Source organism: Scyliorhinus canicula, chromosome 18 (assembly GCF_902713615.1).
Source record: "Scyliorhinus canicula chromosome 18, sScyCan1.1, whole genome shotgun sequence".
NCBI classification, from domain to species: domain Eukaryota; kingdom Metazoa; phylum Chordata; class Chondrichthyes; order Carcharhiniformes; family Scyliorhinidae; genus Scyliorhinus; species Scyliorhinus canicula.
This window is the reverse complement of record NC_052163.1, coordinates 113215403-113236539: the sequence shown is the minus strand read 5'-3', so window position 1 is coordinate 113236539 and position 21137 is coordinate 113215403. Positions and strand designations below refer to the sequence as shown.

At 47.4% G+C, this 21137-nt stretch overlaps 1 protein-coding gene across 2 annotated transcripts in view; it reads left to right on the top strand.

Annotated features, from left to right (window-relative positions):
* Positions 1-21137, top strand: part of ano8b (anoctamin 8b) — a 131847-nt gene that overhangs the window by 100238 nt on the left and 10472 nt on the right. For both annotated transcript variants that reach the window (XM_038777664.1, XM_038777665.1), the window contains exons 13-14: positions 4474-5190; positions 18107-18298. In XM_038777664.1, coding sequence (XP_038633592.1) covers positions 4474-5190; positions 18107-18298 — 909 coding nt within the window. The remainder of the gene's footprint in view (positions 1-4473; positions 5191-18106; positions 18299-21137) is intronic.

Sequence of the window (21137 nt, the reverse complement as noted above, 5' to 3'; positions counted from 1 at the left end):
CAGACCCCATTTGGAGTATTGTGAGCAGTTTTGGGCCCCATATCTAAGGAAGGATGTGCTGGCCTTGGAAAGGGTCCAGAGGAGGTTCACAAGAAAGAAGACTGTGGAGGCCAAATCACTGAGTGTCTTTAAGACAGAGGTAGATAGGTTCTGATTAATAAGTGGTTCAGGGGTTATGGGGAGAAGGCAGGACAATGGAGATGAGAAAATATCCGCCATGATTGAATGGCGGAGTAGGCTCGATGGGCCGAGTGGCCTAATCCTGCTCCTATGTCTTATGGTCTAACCAACTGGTAACCAGTTGAGATGTACCCCCTCCTTTAGCTGTACCCCGACAACATCCCTAAGCACCCATGTTTATTGCCCCCATTCGCGTTGGCACCTGCAGACTGACCTAAGACCCCTAACCCCAGCCCCACTGCTTTGATCTGAGCATCCAGAGCTGTCAATTTGAGAGCGGGAGTGAAGTTCGGACTCTCGGAGTCCAGTCTCCCCTTTCTCACTCAGCTTCATTGACTGATCTCCCAGTCATTGCAGAATGAAAGTGGACCGGCCTCTCCCTCAGAACCAAACCTTCCCCTCGGCTGTATGTCGTCAGCACACAGGGAGCCCTGGTGCAGCAGCAGGGAGTATAAGAGCAGCTGGCAAACTGCAGTGCAGACAGTACCTTGAGTCAGCACAAACAGGCCAGGCACGACGGAAGGGCCATGGGGGAGGGGAAACACATTTCCTTTTTCATTCTGCCTTTGCGCAAATCTAAAGGTCCTGCAGCCTGGCACGGAGACAGTGACAGGATAGGACGACACTGCAGTGGATCTCAGTGTTCCCTCCCTGACACTCTCTAAACACTGCTAAATTATTTGGATTATATGAGCAATAAGTCTCCTTCCTCCCCTCTCTTGCTCACCCCATACTTCAGCCAGTCAGCATCCGGCTCTTTACTGCCAGGGTTTGTACTTGTCCTCTAACTGAATAATTTCCCGGGCACAGAATGAGAACATTGGGATTCGATAGTTCAGCTCCACTCCAGGTTCCACTCCACTCCGGGTTCAGCTCCACTCCGGGTTCAGCTCCACTCCGGGTTCAGCTCCACTCCGGGTTCAGCTCCACTCCGCATTCAGCTGCACTCCTGGTTCAGCTAGCTCTACTCCGGGTTCAGCTCCATTCCGGGTTCAGCTCCACTCCGGGTTCAGCTCCACTCCGGGTTCAGCTCCACTCCGCGTTCAATTCCACTCCGGATTCAGCTCCACTCCGGGTTCAGCTCCACTCTGGGTTCAGCTCCACTCCGTGTTCAGCTCCACTCCGGGTTCAGCTCCTATCCGGGTTCAGCTCCCATCCGGGTTCAACTCCACTCCAGGTCCAGCTCCACTCCGGGTTCAGCTCCACTCCGGGGTCAGCTCCACTCCAGGTTTGTCTCCACTCCAGGTTCAGCTCCACTCCGGGTTCAGCTTCACTCCGGGTTCAGCTGCATCCAGGTTTGTCTCCACTCCGGGTTCAGCTCCCATCCGGGTTCAGCTCCACTCCAGGTTCAGCTCGACTCCAGATTAGCTCACATCTGGGTTCAGCTCCACTCCGGGTTTGGCTCCACTCCAGGTTTGGCTCCACTCCAGGTTTGGCTCCACTCCGGGTTCGGCTCCACTCCGGGTTCAGCTCCACTCCAGGTTCAGCTGCACTCCGGGTTCGGTTCCACTCCGGGTCCAGCCCCACTCAGATTTCCTCTCCACGCCGCGTTCAACTCCATGTTCAGCATCACTCTGGATTCCTCTCCAGTCTGTGTTCAGCGTCACTCTGGGTTCAGCTCCACACAGCAAGATCCCACACACCACAAAGATGAAATGATCAGGTAATCAGACCGTGGAGAGGAGAACGCTGTTCAGAACATCAAACAGCAGTCGAGGGATAATATACTTCACCAGGGAGTACAGAAGGGCCACTCAGTCCTGTTATGGTGTAATTTCTCATCCAGAAGACGCCACCTGAGACAGTTGAGCACTCCTTCATTACTGTGTTGGAACCGCGTGTCGGGCGTGTGAGCACTCCTTCATTACTGTGTTGGAACCGCGTGTCGGGCGTGTGTCTGTCAGGTAGATAATGTATCGAAGAATATGGCGATATCAATACAAATACAGGTACAGTAAAATTGCCACTGCCAGCTATTCTTTTTTAAATTTAGACCACCCAATTCATTTTTTCCAATTAAGGGGCAATTTAGCATGGCCAATCCACCTACCCTGCACATCTTTGGGTTGTGGGGGTGAAACCCACGCAGACACGGGGAGAATGTGTAAACTCCACACGCCTCAATTTACAGCTAATATATATTGATGTTCACGGGGGATTTATCAGCAATGAGCTGGTATGCAGATTGGGATCGTTCCATGCAGTGAGCTCTGGGAATAAGCATTCTAACGTTGGCTGTTGTAAGTGCAGTGCGGTGCGACTCTTTCTTGGTTGTGGCACGTGGTTGTGACTGCAGACACCATACAATGACAGAGGGAATGCAGCAATGACATCAGCTTCTGTTCAAAGAATCAGTTATAGATTTACAACAGCCGCATTAAGAGGCCAGTCACACACACAGCATTAAACAAAGATTCAGTCACACAGGGAATCTAGAAGCCGATGCCCCAGCAATGTGCATGTGTGTGTGTAACAGGACCGAGTGTCCCAGCACTGACTGTGTGTGTGTGTAACAGGACCGAGTGTCCCAGCACTGACTGTGTGTGTGTGTGTGTGTGTAACAGGATCGAGTGTCCCAGCACTGACTGTGTGTGTGTGTGTAAAACAGAATCGAGTGTCTCAGCACTGACTGTGTGTGTGGGTGTGTGTGTAAAACAGAATCGAGTGTCACAGCACTGACTGTGTGTGTGTGTGTGTGTGTGTGTGTGTGTGTAACAGGATCGAGTGTCCCAGCACTGACTGTGTGTGTGTGTGTGTGTAAAACAGAATCGAGTGTCTCAGCACTGACTGTGTGTGTGTGTGTAACAGGACTGAGTGTCTCAGCACTGACTGTGTGTGTGTGTGTGTGTGTGTAAAACAGAATCGAGTGTCTCAGCACTGACTGTGTGTGTGTGTGTGTAACAGGACTGAGTGTCTCAGCACTGACTGTGTGTGTGTGTGTATAACAGGACTGAGTGTCTCAGCACTGACTGTGTGTGTGTGTGTATAACAGGACTGAGTGTCTCAGCACTGACTGTGTGTGTGTGTGTGTAACAGGACTGAGTGTCTCAGCACTGACTGGGGGTGTGTGTGTGTGTAACAGGACTGAGTGTCTCAGCACTGACTGTGTGTGTGTGTGTGTGTAACAGGACTGAGTGTCTCAGCACTGACTGTGTGTGTGTGTGTGTGTGTGTAAAACAGAATCGAGTGTCTCAGCACTGACTGTGTGTGTGTGTGTGTGTAACAGGACTGAGTGTCTCAGCACTGACTGTGTGTGTGTGTGTGTGTGTAACAGGACTGAGTGTCTCAGCACTGACTGTGTGTCTGTGTGTGTAACAGGACTGAGTGTCTCAGCACTGACTGTGTGTGTGTGTGTGTGTGTAACAGGACTGAGTGTCTCAGCACTGACTGTGTGTGTGTGTGTGTGTGTAACAGGACTGAGTGTCTCAGCACTGACTGTGTGTGTGTGTGTGTAACAGGACTGAGTGTCTCAGCACTGACTGTGTGTGTGTGTGTATAACAGGACTGAGTGTCTCAGCACTGACTGTGTGTGTGTGTGTGTGTGTGTAAAACAGAATCGAGTGTCTCAGCACTGACTGTGTGTGTGTGTGTGTGTAACAGGACCGAGTGTCCCAGCACTGACTGTGTGTGTGTGTGTGTGTGTGTAACAGGACTGAGTGTCTCAGCACTGACTGTGTGTGTAACAGGACTGAGTGTCTCAGCACTGACTGTGTGTGTGTGTGTGTGTAACAGGACTGAGTGTCTCAGCACTGACTGTGTGTGTGTGTGTAACAGGACTGAGTGTCTCAGCACTGACTGTGTGTGTGTGTGTGTAACAGGACTGAGTGTCTCAGCACTGACTGTGTGTGTGTGTGTGTAACAGGACTGAGTGTCTCAGCACTGACTGTGTGTGTGTGTGTGTAACAGGACTGAGTGTCCCAGCACTGACTGTGTGTGTGTGTGTAACAGGACTGAGTGTCTCAGCACTGACTGTGTGTGTGTGTAACAGGACTGAGTGTCCCAGCACTGACTGTGTGTCTGTGTGTGTGTGTGTGTAACAGGACTGAGTGTCCCAGCACTGACTGTGTGTCTGTGTGTGTGTGTGTGTGTGTGTGTGTAAAGGACAGAGTTCCCCAACACCGACTGTGTGTGTGACCTATTATATCGCGATGACCATAACCATTGCTGACTGCGGGTGCATGGAGAACGTGCTGAGGGTGGGAAGGTGTAATGAGTGAATGATTTGAAGATGTTGCCTGTGGGCTGCTCCAGCTGTGGGATGTTTATCTTCTCTTTATATCTTTCTGCTGACAGATGTTGGCTGCTCTTTTAATAACCAGGCAGATTATCCTGAACGTGAAGGAGGTTCTGCAGCCCCTTTTCTACGAGAAATATAAGCAGGGGCACCTGACACTTCAAGTGACAGCAAGGATGCTGAGAAATCTGTTCAAACATTCGCCAGAACGGGTCAAGGAGGTCGGGGAGAGGATAGAGGAAGCGAATGAACCGGATCTCGGACACCTGGAGCCCAACCAGGGCAATGGTAAACTGGAAGCTAAGTGTGAGAACGGAGCGTGTGGCGCCCCTGAAGAGGAGGAACAACAGAACGAAGAGGAAGGGGATGACGAGAGTGTCCTGGACTGTGGCCTCCGCCTCTCAAAGAAAGTGAGCTTCGCTGGGAGTGGGCAGAAGGTGGTGAAGGAAGAAAGGAAGTGCGAGCTGGAGGGAATCTTGCAAGGGATGCTGATGGAGGAGGGGAGTCCAATCTTGGTGGAGAGAGGGGCCGAGGGAGGTCTGGTGTTTGAACTGTGTGAGCACGATGCAAAGATGGAGCCAGAATACGCTGATGCTGGGGAGGATGGGAAGGAGCTGAGTGTGGTGCTGCGACACAGGAGGAAAGACAGGGGCACGGAGCAAGGGGAGAACACTGAGATTGCAGCCAACAGGCTCTCCTGGATGGATCCACCACAGGATTATGAAGATGTTCCTCTCACTCAAGGAGAAATTGAGAGCTGTATGCAAAAATATGAGGTCAGTACTGGCATATTCATTCCTGTTAAACATACACACACAGTCCTGTTAAACACACACGCAGTCCTGTTAAACACACACACAGTCCTGTTAAACACACACAAAGTCCTGTTAAACACACACACAGTCCTGTTAAACACACACACAGTCCTGTTAAACACACACACGCAGTCCTGTTAAACACACACGCAGTCCTGTTAAACACACACAGTCCTGTTAAACATACACACAGTCCTGTTAAACACACACACAGTCCTGTTAAACACACACATGCAGTCCTGTTAAACACACACGCAGTCCTGTTAAACACACACACAGTCCTGTTAAACACACACACAGTCCTGTTAAACACACACGCAGTCCTGTTAAACACACACACGCAGTCCTGTTAAACACACACGCAGTCCTGTTAAACACACACACGCAGTCCTGTTAAACACACACGCAGTCCTGTTAAACATACACACACAGTCCTGTTAAACACACACGCAGTCCTGTTAAACACACACACACAGTTCTGTTAAACACACACACACAGTTCTGTTAAAAACACACAGTTCTGTTAAACACACACACACAATCCTGTTAAACACACACGCAGTCCTGTTAAACATATACACACAATCATGTCAAACACACACACGCAGACCTGTTCAACACACACAGACCTGTTAAACATACACACAGTCCTGTTAAACACACACACAGTCCTGTTAAACACACACATGCAGTCCTGTTAAACACACACGCAGTCCTGTTAAACACACACACAGTCCTGTTAAACACACACACAGTCCTGTTAAACACACACGCAGTCCTGTTAAACACACACACGCAGTCCTGTTAAACACACACGCAGTCCTGTTAAACACACACACGCAGTCCTGTTAAACACACACGCAGTCCTGTTAAACACACACACAGTCCTGTTAAACATACACACACAGTCCTGTTAAACACACACGCAGTCCTGTTAAACACACACACACAGTTCTGTTAAACACACACACACAGTTCTGTTAAAAACACACAGTTCTGTTAAACACACACACACAATCCTGTTAAACACACACGCAGTCCTGTTAAACATATACACACAATCATGTCAAACACACACACGCAGACCTGTTCAACACACACAGACCTGTTAAACACACACAGTCCTGTTAAACACACACAGTCTTGTGAAACACACACAGTCTTGTTAAACACACACACGCAGTCCTGTTAAACATACACACACAATCATGTCAAACACACACACGCAGACCTGTTCAACACACACAGACCTGTTAAACACACACAGTCCTGTTAAACACACACAGTCTTGTGAAACACACACAGTCTTGTTAAACACACACACGCAGTCCTGTTAAACATACACACACAATCATGTTAAGCACACACACGCAAACCTGTTAAACACACACAGACCTGTTAAACACACACAGTCCTGTTAAACACACACAGTCTTGTGAAACACACACAGTCTTGTTAAACACACACACGCAGTCCTGTTAAACATACACACACAATCATGTTAAGCACACACACGCAAACCTGTTAAACACACACAGACCTGTTCAACACACACAGACCTGTTAAACACACAGTCCTGTTAAACACACACACGCAGTCTTGTTAAACACACACAGTCTTGTTAAACACACACACGGTTCTGTTAAACACACACACTCGGTCCTGTTAAACATACACACACAATCATGTTAAGCACACACACGCAGACCTGTTAAACACACGCAGACCTGTTAAACACACAGACCTGTTAAACACACACAGTCCTGTTAAACACACGCAGACCTGTTAAACACACAGACCTGTTAAACACACAGTCCTGTTAAACACACACACGCAGTCTTGTTAAACACACACACGGTTCTGTTAAAACACACACACTCGGTCCTGTTAAACACACGCAGACCTGTTAAACACACGCAGACCTGTTAAACACACAGACCTGTTAAACACACAGTCCTGTTAAACACACACACGCAGTCTTGTTAAACACACACAGTCTTGTTAAACACACACACGGTTCTGTTAAACACACACACTCGGTCCTGTTAAACATACACACACAATCATGTTAAGCACACACACGCAGACCTGTTAAACACACGCAGACCTGTTAAACACACAGACCTGTTAAACACACGCAGACCTGTTAAACACACAGACCTGTTAAACACACACAGTCCTGTTAAACACACGCAGACCTGTTAAACACACAGACCTGTTAAACACACACAGTCCTGTTAAACACACGCAGACCTGTTAAACACACGCAGACCTGTTAAACACACAGACCTGTTAAACACACACAGTCCTGTTAAACACACGCAGACCTGTTAAACACACAGACCTGTTAAACACACACAGTCCTGTTAAACACACGCAGACCTGTTAAACACACAGACCTGTTAAACACACACAGTCCTGTTAAACACACGCAGACCTGTTAAACACACGCAGACCTGTTAAACACACAGACCTGTTAAACACACACAGTCCTGTTAAACACACACACGCAGTCCTATTAAACACACACATGCAGTCTTGTTAAACACACACGCAGTCCTGTTAAACATGCACACACAATCATGTTAAACACACACAGACCTGTTCAACACACACAGACCTGTTAAACACACACAGTCCTGTTAAACACACACACGCAGTCTTGTGAAACACACACACAGTCTTGTTAAACACACACACGCAGTCTTGTTAAACACACACACACAGTCTTGTTAAACACACACACGGTTCTGTTAAACACACACACACTCGGTCCTGTTAAACACATACACGCAGACCTGTTAAACACACGCAGACCTGTTAAACACACAGTCCTGTTAAACACACACATGCAGTCTTGTTAAACACACACACACGGTTCTGTTAAACACACACACGCAGTCCTGTTAAACATGCACACACAGTCGTGTTAAACACACACATGCAGACCTGTTAAACACACATTGTCCTGTTAAACACACACACACAGCCTTGTTAAACACACACACACGCAGCCTTGTTAAACACACACATGCAGTCTTGTTAAACACACACACATGCGGTCCTGTTAAACACACACACGGATCTGTTAAACACACACACACACACGCAGTCCTGTTAAGCACATACACGCAGTCCTGCTAAACACAGACCTGACCCTGTTGAACGCAGACCCAGTCCTGCAAAATACAGATTCGGTCCTATTAAACATACACCCGGCCCTGTTAAATACACACACACAGTCCTGTTAAACACACACACACACAGTCCTGTTAAACACACACACACAATCTTGTTAAACACAAAACCAAAGAATTGTACATTTTATTCTTTCCTGGGATGCTAGCCTCTTAAACATAGATCCAGTCCTATTAAACACACATCCGATCCTGTTGAACACACGCACACATTCTTGTTAAAACACAGACCCAGTCCTGTTAAACACAGACCCAGTCCTGTTAAACACAGAGCCAGTCCTGTTAAACGCAGACCCAGTCCTGTTAAACACAGAGCCGGTCCTGTTAAACGCAGACCCAGTCCTGTTAAACACATACAGCCATTCCTTTCAGCTGGATGGGACCTGCTGTCACCTGTTTCTGTTCTGAGCTATCTAGTCGTAGTCAGAGAATGTCCTTGAAGAGCTTCTCTTCCCTCCCTCACATTGTTAGCTCTGGAATCTTCCCAAGGGTCTATTCTTGGCCACCTCCAATTTCTCACCTACCCTGTCCCCTCGGAGACATTATCCAAAAACACGTCAGTGTTCAGAGGTACACTGATGCCACCCAGCCCCACCGCACCACCACCTTTTTCATCCTCTCCACTCTCTTCTAAATGAGCAGACTGTTTATCCAACATCCAGTACTGAATGAGCAGAAATGTCCTCCAGTTATATATTGCGAAGACTGAAGCTATTGCCTTTGCGCCCCACTCCAAACTCTGTCCCCTCTCCCCCGGCAACTCTCTGACGCTGAACCAAATTGTCGCAGCCTTGGTGTCATATTTGACCCTGAGATGAGCTCCGACTACAGCCTATACCCACTGATGTAGCATCATCTGACTTTCGCCCTGTCTCACCCATCTGCCCATCAAACCCTCATCCATGTTTATGCCAACACCACTGGTCTTGACTATTCCAAAGTTCTCCTGACTGACCTCCTGCATTCCAGAAACTTCAGCTCATCCAAAACTCTGCTACCCCGTAACTTATCCAAAACCCCTACATCAATCATCCTTGAGCTCGCTGATTTCCGCTGGCTGCACTCTCACAATGCTTTGATTTAAACAGGGGCCCTTTGTTTTGAAATAGTACCTGCATGGTCTTGCCCCTCCCTATCTCAGTAAGCTCCCCAACCCCACAACTTGCCAAAATATCTGACCTCTCGCTCAGTCCCAATTCCTCAATATTGATGGCCATTCACTCAGCTGCCTGGTGCATAATCCCTGGACAACCCTCTGGAAACCTCTCTCAATCTCTCTCCCCACCCTTTAAAACACTCCTTAAAATCAACCCGTTTAACCAGGTTTCTTGTCACCTGTCCGGAGATCTATACAACGTGATGTCAAGCTTGTTGGATGGTTCATCCAACGCATTTTGGGAGGTTTTACTGAATTAAAGAGACAATATAAATGCAACTTGTCAGTGCTGAGACACTCAGTCCTGTTACACACACACACACACACACAGACAGTGCTGAGACACTCAATCCTGTTACACACACACACACACACACATAGTCAATGCTGAGACACTCAGTCCTGTTACACACACACACACACACACACAGTCAATGCTGAGACACTCAGTCCTGTTACACACACACACACACACACAGTCAGTGCTGAGACACTCAATCCTGTTACACACACATACACACAGTCAGTGCTGGGACACTCAGTCCTGTTACACACACACACACACAGTCAGTGCTGAGACACTCAATCCTGTTACACACACACACAGTCAATGCTGAGACACTCAGTCCTGTTACACACACACACACAGTCAGTGCTGAGACACTCAGTCCTGTTACACACACACACACAGTCAGTGCTGAGACACTCAATCCTGTTACACACACACACACACACACACACACACAGTCAGTGCTGGGACACTCAGTCCTGTTACACACACACACACACACACAGTCAGTGCTGAGACACTCAGTCCTGTTACACACACACACAGTCAGTGCTGAGACACTCAGTCCTGTTACACACAACACACACACACACACAGTCAGGGCTGGGACCACTCAGTCCTTGTTACACACACACACAGTCAGCGTGCTGAGTACACTCAGCCTCCTGTTACACACACACCACACACACACAGTCAGTGCTGAGGACACTCAGTCCTGTTACACACACCACCCAGTCAGTGCTGAGGACACTCAGTCCTGTTTACTCACACAACACACACACAGTCAGTGCTGAGACACTCAGTCCTGTTACACACACACAGTCAGTGCGGGACACTCAGTCCTGTTACACACACACACACAGTCAGTGCTGAGACACTCAGTCCTGTTACACACACACACACAGTCCAGTATACACTCCTGTCAGTCTGTTACACACACACACACAGTCCAGTGCTGAGACACTCAGTCCTGTTACACACACACACACAGTCAGTGCTGGGACACTCAGTCCTGTTACACACACACAGTCAGTGCTGAGACACTCAGTCCTGTTACACACACACACACAGTCAGTGCTGAGACACTCAGTCCTGTTACACACACACACACAGTCAGTGCTGAGACACTCAGTCCTGTTACACACACACAGTCAGTGCTGAGACACTCAATCCTGTTACACACACACACACACAGTCAGTGCTGGGACACTCAGTCCTGTTACACACCCACACAGTCAGTGCTGAGACACTCAGTCCTGTTACACACACACACACACACAGTCAGTGCTGAGACACTCAGTCCTGTTACACACACACACAGTCAGTGCTGAGACACTCAGTCCTGTTACACACACACACACACACACACACACAGTCAGTGCTGGGACACTCAGTCCTGTTACACACACACACCCAGTCAGTGCTGAGACACTCAGTCCTGTTACACACACACACACACACACATAGTCAGTGCTGAGACACTCAGTCCTGTTACACACACACAGTCAGTGCTGGGACACTCAGTCCTGTTACACACACACACAGTCAGTGCTGAGACACTCAGTCCTGTTACACACACACAGTCAGTGCTGAGACACTCAGTCCTGTTACACACACACACACAGTCAGTGCTGAGACACTCAGTCCTGTTACACACACACACACAGTCAGTGCTGAGACACTCAGTCCTGTTACACACACACACACAGTCAGTGCTGGGACACTCAGTCCTGTTACACACACACAGTCAGTGCTGAGACACTCAGTCCTGTTACACACACACACACAGTCAGTGCTGAGACACTCAGTCCTGTTACACACACACACACAGTCAGTGCTGAGACACTCAGTCCTGTTACACACAGACACACACACACAGTCAGTGCTGAGACACTCAGTCCTGTTACACACACACACACACAGTCAGTGCTGGGACACTCAGTCCTGTTACACACACACACACACACAGTCAGTGCTGAGACACTCGGTCCTGTTACACACACACACACACAGTCAGTGCTGAGACACTCAGTCCTGTTACACACACACACACAGTCAGTGCTGAGACACTCAGTCCTGTTACACATACACACAGACACACAGTCAGTGCTGAGACACTCAGTCCTGTTACACACACACACAGGTCAGTGCTGAGACACTCAGTCCTGTTACACACACACACAGACACACAGTCAGTGCTGAGACACTCAGTCCTGTTACACACACACACACACACAGTCAGTGCTGAGACACTCAGTCCTGTTACACACACACACACACACACAGTCAGTGCTGAGACACTCAGTCCTGTTACACACACACACACACAGTCAGTGCTGAGACACTCAGTCCTGTTACACACACACACACAGTCAGTGCTGAGACACTCAGTCCTGTTACACACACACACAGTCAGTGCTTGGACACTCAGTCCTGTTACACACACACACAGTCAGTGCTTGGACACTCAGTCCTGTTACACACACACACAGTCAGTGCTTGGACACTCAGTCCTGTTACACACACACACAGTCAGTGCTGAGACACTCAGTCCTGTTACACACACACACACACACAGTCAGTGCTGAGACACTCAGTCCTGTCACACACACACACAGTCAGTGCTTGGACACTCAGTCCTGTTACACACACACACAGTCAGTGCTGAGACACTCAGTCCTGTTACACACACACACAGTCAGTGCTGAGACACACATTCCTTTTTTTAAATATAATTTTTATTGGAATTTTTTACAGAAAATATAAAACATAACGACAAACAATGAAATGCAACACAATAACCCATAATAACTGTAACACCCACCAGACCGTATCGACGCATGTATCACATCCCCCCACCCCCCCAACCCTAATGAACAACAAAAGAACTTAAAAAATATTAAAATTAAATAAACAAACATAGTCATTGTCGGCCCCCCCCCCGTTTTCCCTCCCCTTTTCCCTCCCCGGGTTGCTGCTGCTGCTGTCCCCGTACCCTATCGTTGATCCAGAAAGTCGAGAAAAGGCTGCAACCGCCTAAAGAACCCTTGTACCGACCCTCTCAGGGCGAATTTGACCTTCTCTAGCTTAATGAAACCCGCCATGTCATTGATCCAGGTCTCCACGCTTGGGGGCCTCGCATCCTTCCATTGTAGCAAGATCCTTCGCCGGGCTACTAGGGACGCAAAGGCCAGCACACCGGCCTCTTTCGCCTCCTGCACTCCCGGCTCCACCCCAGCCCCAAAAATCGCGAGTCCCCATCCTGGCTTGACCCTGGATCCCACCACCCTCGACACCGTCCTCGCCACCCCCTTCCAGAACTCCTCCAGTGCCGGGCATGCCCAGAACATATGGGCATGGTTCGCTGGACTCCCCGAGCACCTGACACACCTGTCCTCACCCCCAAAGAACTACTCATCCTCGTCCCAGTCATGTGGGCCCGGTGCAGCACCTTGAATTGGATGAGGCTAAGCCGCGCACACGAGGAGGAAGAATTAACCATCTCCAGGGCATCAGCCCATGTCCCGTCTTCGATCTGTTCCCCCAGTTTCCCCTCCCACTTCGTTTTCAGCTCCTCTACTGACGCCTCCTCCGCCTCCTGCATAACCTTGTAGATATCAGATATCTTCCCCTCTCCGACCCAGACCCCCGAAAGCACACTGTCGCTCACCCCCCTCGCGGGAAGCGAAGGGAATCCCTCCACCTGCCGCCTAGCAAATGCCTTTACCTGCAGATACCTGAACATGTTCCCTGGGGGAGCCCAAATTTCTCCTCCAACTCCCCCAGGCTCGCAAACCTCCCATCAATAAACAGGTCCCTCAGCTGTCTGATGCCCGCTCTGTGCCAACCCTGAAATCCCCCATCAATGTTCCCCGGGACGAACCTATGGTCCCCCCTTAACGGAGCCTCCATCGAGCCCCCCACTTCTCCCCTATGTCGCCTCCACTGCCCCCAAATCTTGAGGGTAGCCGCCACCACCGGACTCGTGGTATACCTCGTAGGAGGGAACGGCCACGGCGCCGTTACCAGGGCCCCCAGGCTTGTATCGCCACAGGACTCCCTCTCCATCCGTTTCCATGCTGCCCCCTCCCCCTCCATTACCCACTTGCGCACCATCGACACATTGGCCGCCCAATAATACCCCGAGAGATTGGGTAACGCCAGCCCCCCACCATCTCTACCCCGCTCCAAGAAGACCCTCTTCACCCTCGGGGTCCCATGCGCCCAAACAAAGCTCATGATGCTGCTAGTCACCCTTCTAAAAAAGGCCCTAGGGATAAAGATGGGCAAACACTGAAAAAGGAACAAGAACCTCGGGAGAACCGTCATTTTGACGGACTGCACTCTACCCGCCAACGATAGCGGCACCATGTCCCACCTTTTAAATTCCTCTTCCATCTGCTCCACCAGCCTGGTAAAATTAAGCTTATGGAGAGTCCCCCAACTCCTGGCCACCTGCACCCCCAGGTATCTGAAACTCTTCACTGCCCTCTTAAATGGGAGTCTCCCGATTCCCTCCTCCTGATCACCCGGGTGTACTACAAATACCTCACTCTTGCCTAAATTTAACTTATAGCCCGAGAAGCCCCCAAATTCCGCTAACAGCTCCATCACCCCCGGCATTCCCCCTTCTGGATCCGCCACATACAACAGCAGGTCGTCCGCATACAGCGATACACGATGTTCCTCCCCACCCCGCACCAGACCCCCTCCATCTCCCTGACTCCCTCAACGCCATAGCCAAAGGTTCAATCGCCAGTGCAAAGAGCAAGGGGGACAGGGGGCACCCCTGCCTGGTCCCACGGTAGAGCCTAAAGTACTCCGATCTCCTTCCATTGGTAACTACACTCGCCATCGGAGCCGCGTAGAGCAGCCTCACCCATTTGATGAATCCCTCCCCGAATCCGAACCGCTCCAGCACCTCCCACAGGTACCCCCACTCAACTCTATCAAATGCTTTCTCCGCATCCAGCGCCACCACTATCTCAGCCTCCCCCTCCACTGCCGGCATCATAATAACATTTAGTAGTCTCCGCACATTCGTGTTGAGCTGCCGTCCCTTGACAAATCCTGTCTGATCCTCATGTATCACCCCTGGCACACAGTCCTCTATCCTGGTGGCCAGGATCTTCGCCAGCAACTTAGCGTCAACATTGAGGAGCGAGATAGGCCTGTATGATCCACACTGCAAGGGGTCCTTATCCCGCTTCAGGATCAGAGAGATCAGTGCCCGCGACATCGTCGGGGGCAAAGCCCCCCCCTCCCATGCCTCATTGAAGGCTCGCACCAACAGGGGGCCCACCAGATCCGCATACTTTTTATAAAATTCCACCGGGAACCCGTCCGGCCCCGGCGCCTTACCTGACTGCATTTGCCCGATCCCCCTGACCAGCTCCTCCAACTCTATCGGCGCCCCCAGCCCCTCTACCAGCTCCTCTTGAACCCTTGGGAAGCATAGCCTGTTCATGAAGCTCTCCATCCCCCCTCTCCCCATCGGAGGTTCTGACCGGTACAGTTCCTCGTGAGACACACATTCCTGTTACACACACACACACACACAGTCAGCACTGAGATACTCAGTCCTGTGCGTTCCTCATTTACTTTTCTTTGCTCCCTCTGCTGGTGAGAAGCACATTCAGCCTCTGCTGTGCTGTTGTTATTCTCCCCTTGCAGACTGGAGGAAGCCTGCACAATGTCCACCTCTATTGAGACACTGAGCACTGGCAGCAGGAAGCTCCTGATTCCGTTTGCAACCTGCCCACGTTGCTGATCTCAGCCAGGACTGCAATGGAGCTGTCGAAGTTCAGTAAAAATGGACCGGCTGAGCTAGTGAGGAGAGCATCTCGACCAATGGTTCTCCTCGTTGCGAGCTCTTTGTTTTCCATCTCCCTTTGCCATTTCTGATTCCAGCTTCACTATTCTCCCACTTTCTGTCTGTTCATTCTCACCAACAACAATAACTTGTATTGATATACATCTTCAGTACTGAGGGTGTGCTGCACTGTCAGATGAGCCATCTTCCAGAACTGAAAGATGAATATCAGATGGATATTGAAGATCCCTTGGGCAGTATTTTAACGGAGAACACGGGAGTTCTCCCCAGTGCCCTGACCAATATTTACCGCTCAGCTAACGTCAATAAAGACAGAGTAATCTGGTCATAATCACATTGCCATTGGTGAGATCTTGTGTGTAAATTGCTGCTGCATTTACCTGACTACAACATTGACTCCACATTATTTAACTGGGAGGAACATGTTTTGGGATGTCCTGAGTTTGTTGAGGTTAGAGATAGTGAGGGTGAGGCTATCATCTCTCAAACAGTCTCTGCTCTCCCCTCAGTCCATCCCTCTCACTCCTGTTCTCTCTCCTGTTTCCCTCCGCCTTTACTCTCTTCCTCTCTATTTGTACTCCCACTATCACCTTTTCCCTGCTGCCTGCATGCTCCCTGTATATGCTCCCCCACTCCCGATCTCTTTCTTTGCTCCTTCTCTCTCTCCGGCAGTTTGTTCCCTTCCTAACTCTGCACTGTTCCTCCAATCTTTCCCTCTTTCCTTCCTTCTGTCTTGTATCCCTCCCTCAATTTCTCTTTCTTTCCTCTTCTCCAGCCCTCTTCCTCCGTCCCTCACGTTCCTCTCCCTTCTTTTCGTTCATCTACTCTCCATCCCTCTCTCTCTTTCTTGCCTCCTTCTCTCCATCCCACCCCTTTGAGAGCTTTTCATCCCTCATTTACCTTCACCCTATCCTACATATCCTGTCTCCGCTTCTTCCCCACTCTCCTTCTCCTATCCTTCCCTCCTCCTCTCCTTCCCTCCTCCTCTTACAGAATCATAGAATGATTACAGCACAGGACGCCATTCGGCCCATTCCATGCTGGCTCTCCCCAAGAGCAATGAACTAGTTCGACTCTCCTGCCTTTTCCCTGTAGCTCTATGCATTCTTTCTCTTCAGTCAATGATTCAATTTTCTTTTGAAAGCTCTGATTGAATCTGCTTCCACCACACTCTCGAGCGACGTATTCTAGATCCTAACCACTCGCTGCATTTTTCTTCATCTCACTATTCATCCTTTTGTTAAAACCTTGAAATCTGTGTCCTCTGGTTCTTGATCCTTCCACCATAGACGAATCTCTATGGTGCAGAAGGAGGCCATTTGGCCCATCGAGTCTGCACCGTCCCTCTGAAAGAGCACTCTGTCGAGGACCACTCCTCCACCCTATCCCACCTAACCTGTACATCTTTGGACTGTGGGAGGAAACCGGAGCACCCGGAGGAAACCCACGCACACACGGGGAGAACGTGCAGACTCCGCACAGACGGTCACCCAAGGCTGGAATTGAACCGGAGTCTCTGGTGCTGTGAGGCAGCAGTGCTAACAACTGTGCCACCCCAGTGGGAAGAGCTTGTCCGTCTCTACACCTTGCAGGCCCTTCATAATTTTGAACACCTCAGTCAAACCTCCTCTCAACCTTTTTATTTTTTTTAAATAAATAATTTTTATTGAAATTTTTGAAAAATGTATAACAACAAAACAATCATAATAACAATAATAAACACCCCCCAGACCCATAACAACGCATATAACGAGTCCCCCCACCCCCCAACCCGATTATCAACAAAATAAATTAAAAATAAATTAAATTAACATAAACAATCCCCCTCCTTCCCCTTCTCCCCCCTCCCCTCCTTACCCCCCTTCCCCCTGGGTTGCCGCTGCTGCTGACCTAGTTCCCTATCATTGAGCCAGAAAGTCGAGGAAAGGCTGCAACCGCCTAAAGAACCCTTGTACCGACCCCCTCAGGGCGAATTTGACCTTCTCCAGCTTAATGAATCCCGCCATGTCATTGATCCAGGTCTCCACGCTTGGGGGTCTCGCATCTTTCCATTGCAACAAGTCCTCTTAACCTTCTATTCCCCAAGGAAAACAGTCCCAATTTCTCCAATCTGTCCTCGTAACAAATGTTCCTCATTCCCTGGATCCAGTCGAGTGAATCTTTCCTGCATTCTCTCCAATGACTTCACATTCTTCCTAAAACGTATTGCCCAGCGTCGGACGTGATATTCCAGTTCAGGCTGAACCCACGTTACATACCATGGCATCCTATCTTTTGTACTCTCGGCCTCGATTTATAAAGCCCAGGATCCCATTTGCCTCTTTAGTCACTTTCTCAACTTGCCGGGCCTCTCAGAAACCTGTGCACATCTTCTCAAAAGGTTTCTTTGCTCTTTGTTTCAGGACACTTTCCAGGATTACCAAGAGATGTTTATTCAGTTTGGGTATGTGGTTCTCTTCTCCTCAGCGTTCCCCCTCGCTGCGATGTGTGCCCTCATCAATAATGTCATTGAGATCCGCAGTGATGCCTTCAAACTGTGCACTGGGTCCCAGAGGCCCTTCGGCCAGAGAGTCGACAGTATTGGTCAGTGGCAGGTAGGACCAACATTCGGACACATCCAATCAGAACACCCTTTGCATGAATGTGATTCTTACGTTATTGCCCAAAATATACCTAGGATCTACAATTCGCTATCATTTACACCGGGACTGTTATTCTCTATAATATACACAGGGGCTGTTATTCTCTATAATATACACAGGGGCTGTTATTCTCCAGAATATACACAGGGACTGTTATTCTCTATAATATACACAGGGGTTGTTATTCTCTATAATATACACAGGGGCTGTTATTCTCCAGAATATACACAGGGACTGTTATTCTCTATAATATACACAGGGACTGTTATTCTCTATAATATACACAGGGGCTGTTATTCTCTATAATATACACAGGGGCTGTTATTCTCTATAATATACACAGGGGCTGTTATTCTCTATAATATACACAGGGGTTGTTATTCTCTATAATATACACAGGGGCTGTTATTCTCCAGAATATACACAGGGACTGTTATTCTCTATAATATACACAGGGACTGTTATTCTCTATAATATACACAGGGGCTGTTATTCTCTATAATATACACAGGGACTGTTATTCTCTATAATATACACAGGGGCCGTTATTCTCTATAATATACACTGGGGCTGTTATTCTCTATAATATACACAGGGACTGTTATTCTCCATAATATACACAGGGGCTGTTATTCTCTATAATATACACAGGGACTGTTATTCTCTATAATATACACAGGGACTGTTATTCTCCAGAATATACACAGGGACTGTTATTCTCTATAATATACACAGGGACTGTTATTCTCTATAATATACACAGGGACTGTTATTCTCTATAATATACACAGGGACTGTTATTCTCTATAATATACACAGGGGCCGTTATTCTCTATAATATACACTGGGGCTGTTATTCTCTATAATATACACAGGGACTGTTATTCTCCATAATATACACAGGGGCTGTTATTCTCTATAATATACACAGGGACTGTTATTACTATAATATATACAGGGACTGTTATTCTCTATAATATACACAGGGACTGTTATTCTCTATAATATACACAGGGGCTGTTATTCTCTATAATATACACTGGGGCTGTTATTCTCTATAATATACACAGGGGTTGTTATTCTCTATAATATACACAGGGGTTGTTATTCTCTATAATATACACAGGGACTGTTATTCTCTATAATATACACACAGACTGTTATTCTGTATAATATACACAGGGACTGTTATTCTCTATAATATACACAGGGGCTGTTATTCTCTATAATATACACAGGGACTGTTATTCTCTATAATATACACAGAGACTTATTCTCTATAATATACACAGGGACTGTTATTCTCTATAATATACACTGGGACTGTTATTCTCTAGAATATACACTGGGGCTGTTATTCTCTATAATATACACAGGGGTTGTTATTCTCTATAATATACACAGGGGTTGTTATTCTCTATAATATACACAGGGACTGTTATTCTCTATAATATACACTGGGGCTGTTATTCTCTATAATATACACTGGGGCTGTTATTCTCTATAATATACACAGGGGTTGTTATTCTCTATAATATACACTGGGGCTGTTATTCTCTATAATATACACAGGGACTGTTATTCTCTATAATACACACAGGGGCCGTTATTCTCTATAATATATACAAGGGCTGTTATTCTCTATAATATACACAGGGACTGTTATTCTCTATAATATACACAGGGATTGTTATTCTCTATAATATACACAGAGACTTATTCTCTATAATATACACAGGGACTGTTATTCTCTATAATATACACAGGGACTGTTATTCTCTAGAATATACACAGGGGTTGTTATTCTCTATAATATACACACAGACTGTTATTCTGTATAATATACACAGGGACTGTTATTCTGTATAATATACACAGGGGCTGTTATTCTCTATAATATACACAGGGGTTGTTATTCTCTATAATATACACAGGGACTGTTATTCTCTATAATATACACAGGGGCTGTTATTCTCTATAATATACACAGGGACTGTTATTCTCTATAATATACACAGGGGTTGTTATTCTCTATAATATACACAGGGACTGTTATTCTCTATAATATACACAGGGGCTGTTATTCTCTATAATATACACACAGACTGTTATTCTGTATAATATACACAGGGACTGTTATTCTCTATAATATACACAGGGACTGTTATTCTCTATAATATACACAGGGACTGTTATTCTCTATAATATACACAGACTGTTATTCTGTATAATATACACAGGGACTGTTATTCTCTATAATATACACAGGGGCTGTTATTCTCTATAATATACACAGGGGTTGTTATTCTCTATAATATACACAGGGGTTGTTATTCTCTATAATATACACAGGGACTGTTATTCTCTATAATATACACTGGGGCTGTTATTCTCTATAATATACACTGGGGCTGTTATTCTCTATAATATACACAGGGGTTGTTATTCTCTATAATATACACAGGGACTGTTATTCTCTATAATATACACAGAGACTTATTCTCTATAATATACACAGGGACTGTTATTCTCTAGAATATACACATGACTGTTATTCTCTATAATATACACAGGGGCTGTTATTCTCTATAATATACACAGAGACTGTTATTCTGTATGATATACACAGGTACTGTTATTCTCTATAATATACACAGGGGTTGTTATTCTCTATAATATACACAGGGGTTGTTATTCTCTATAATATACACAGGGGTTGTTATTCTCTATAATATACACAGGGACTGTTATTCTCTATAATATACACAGGGGTTGTTATTCTCTATAATAT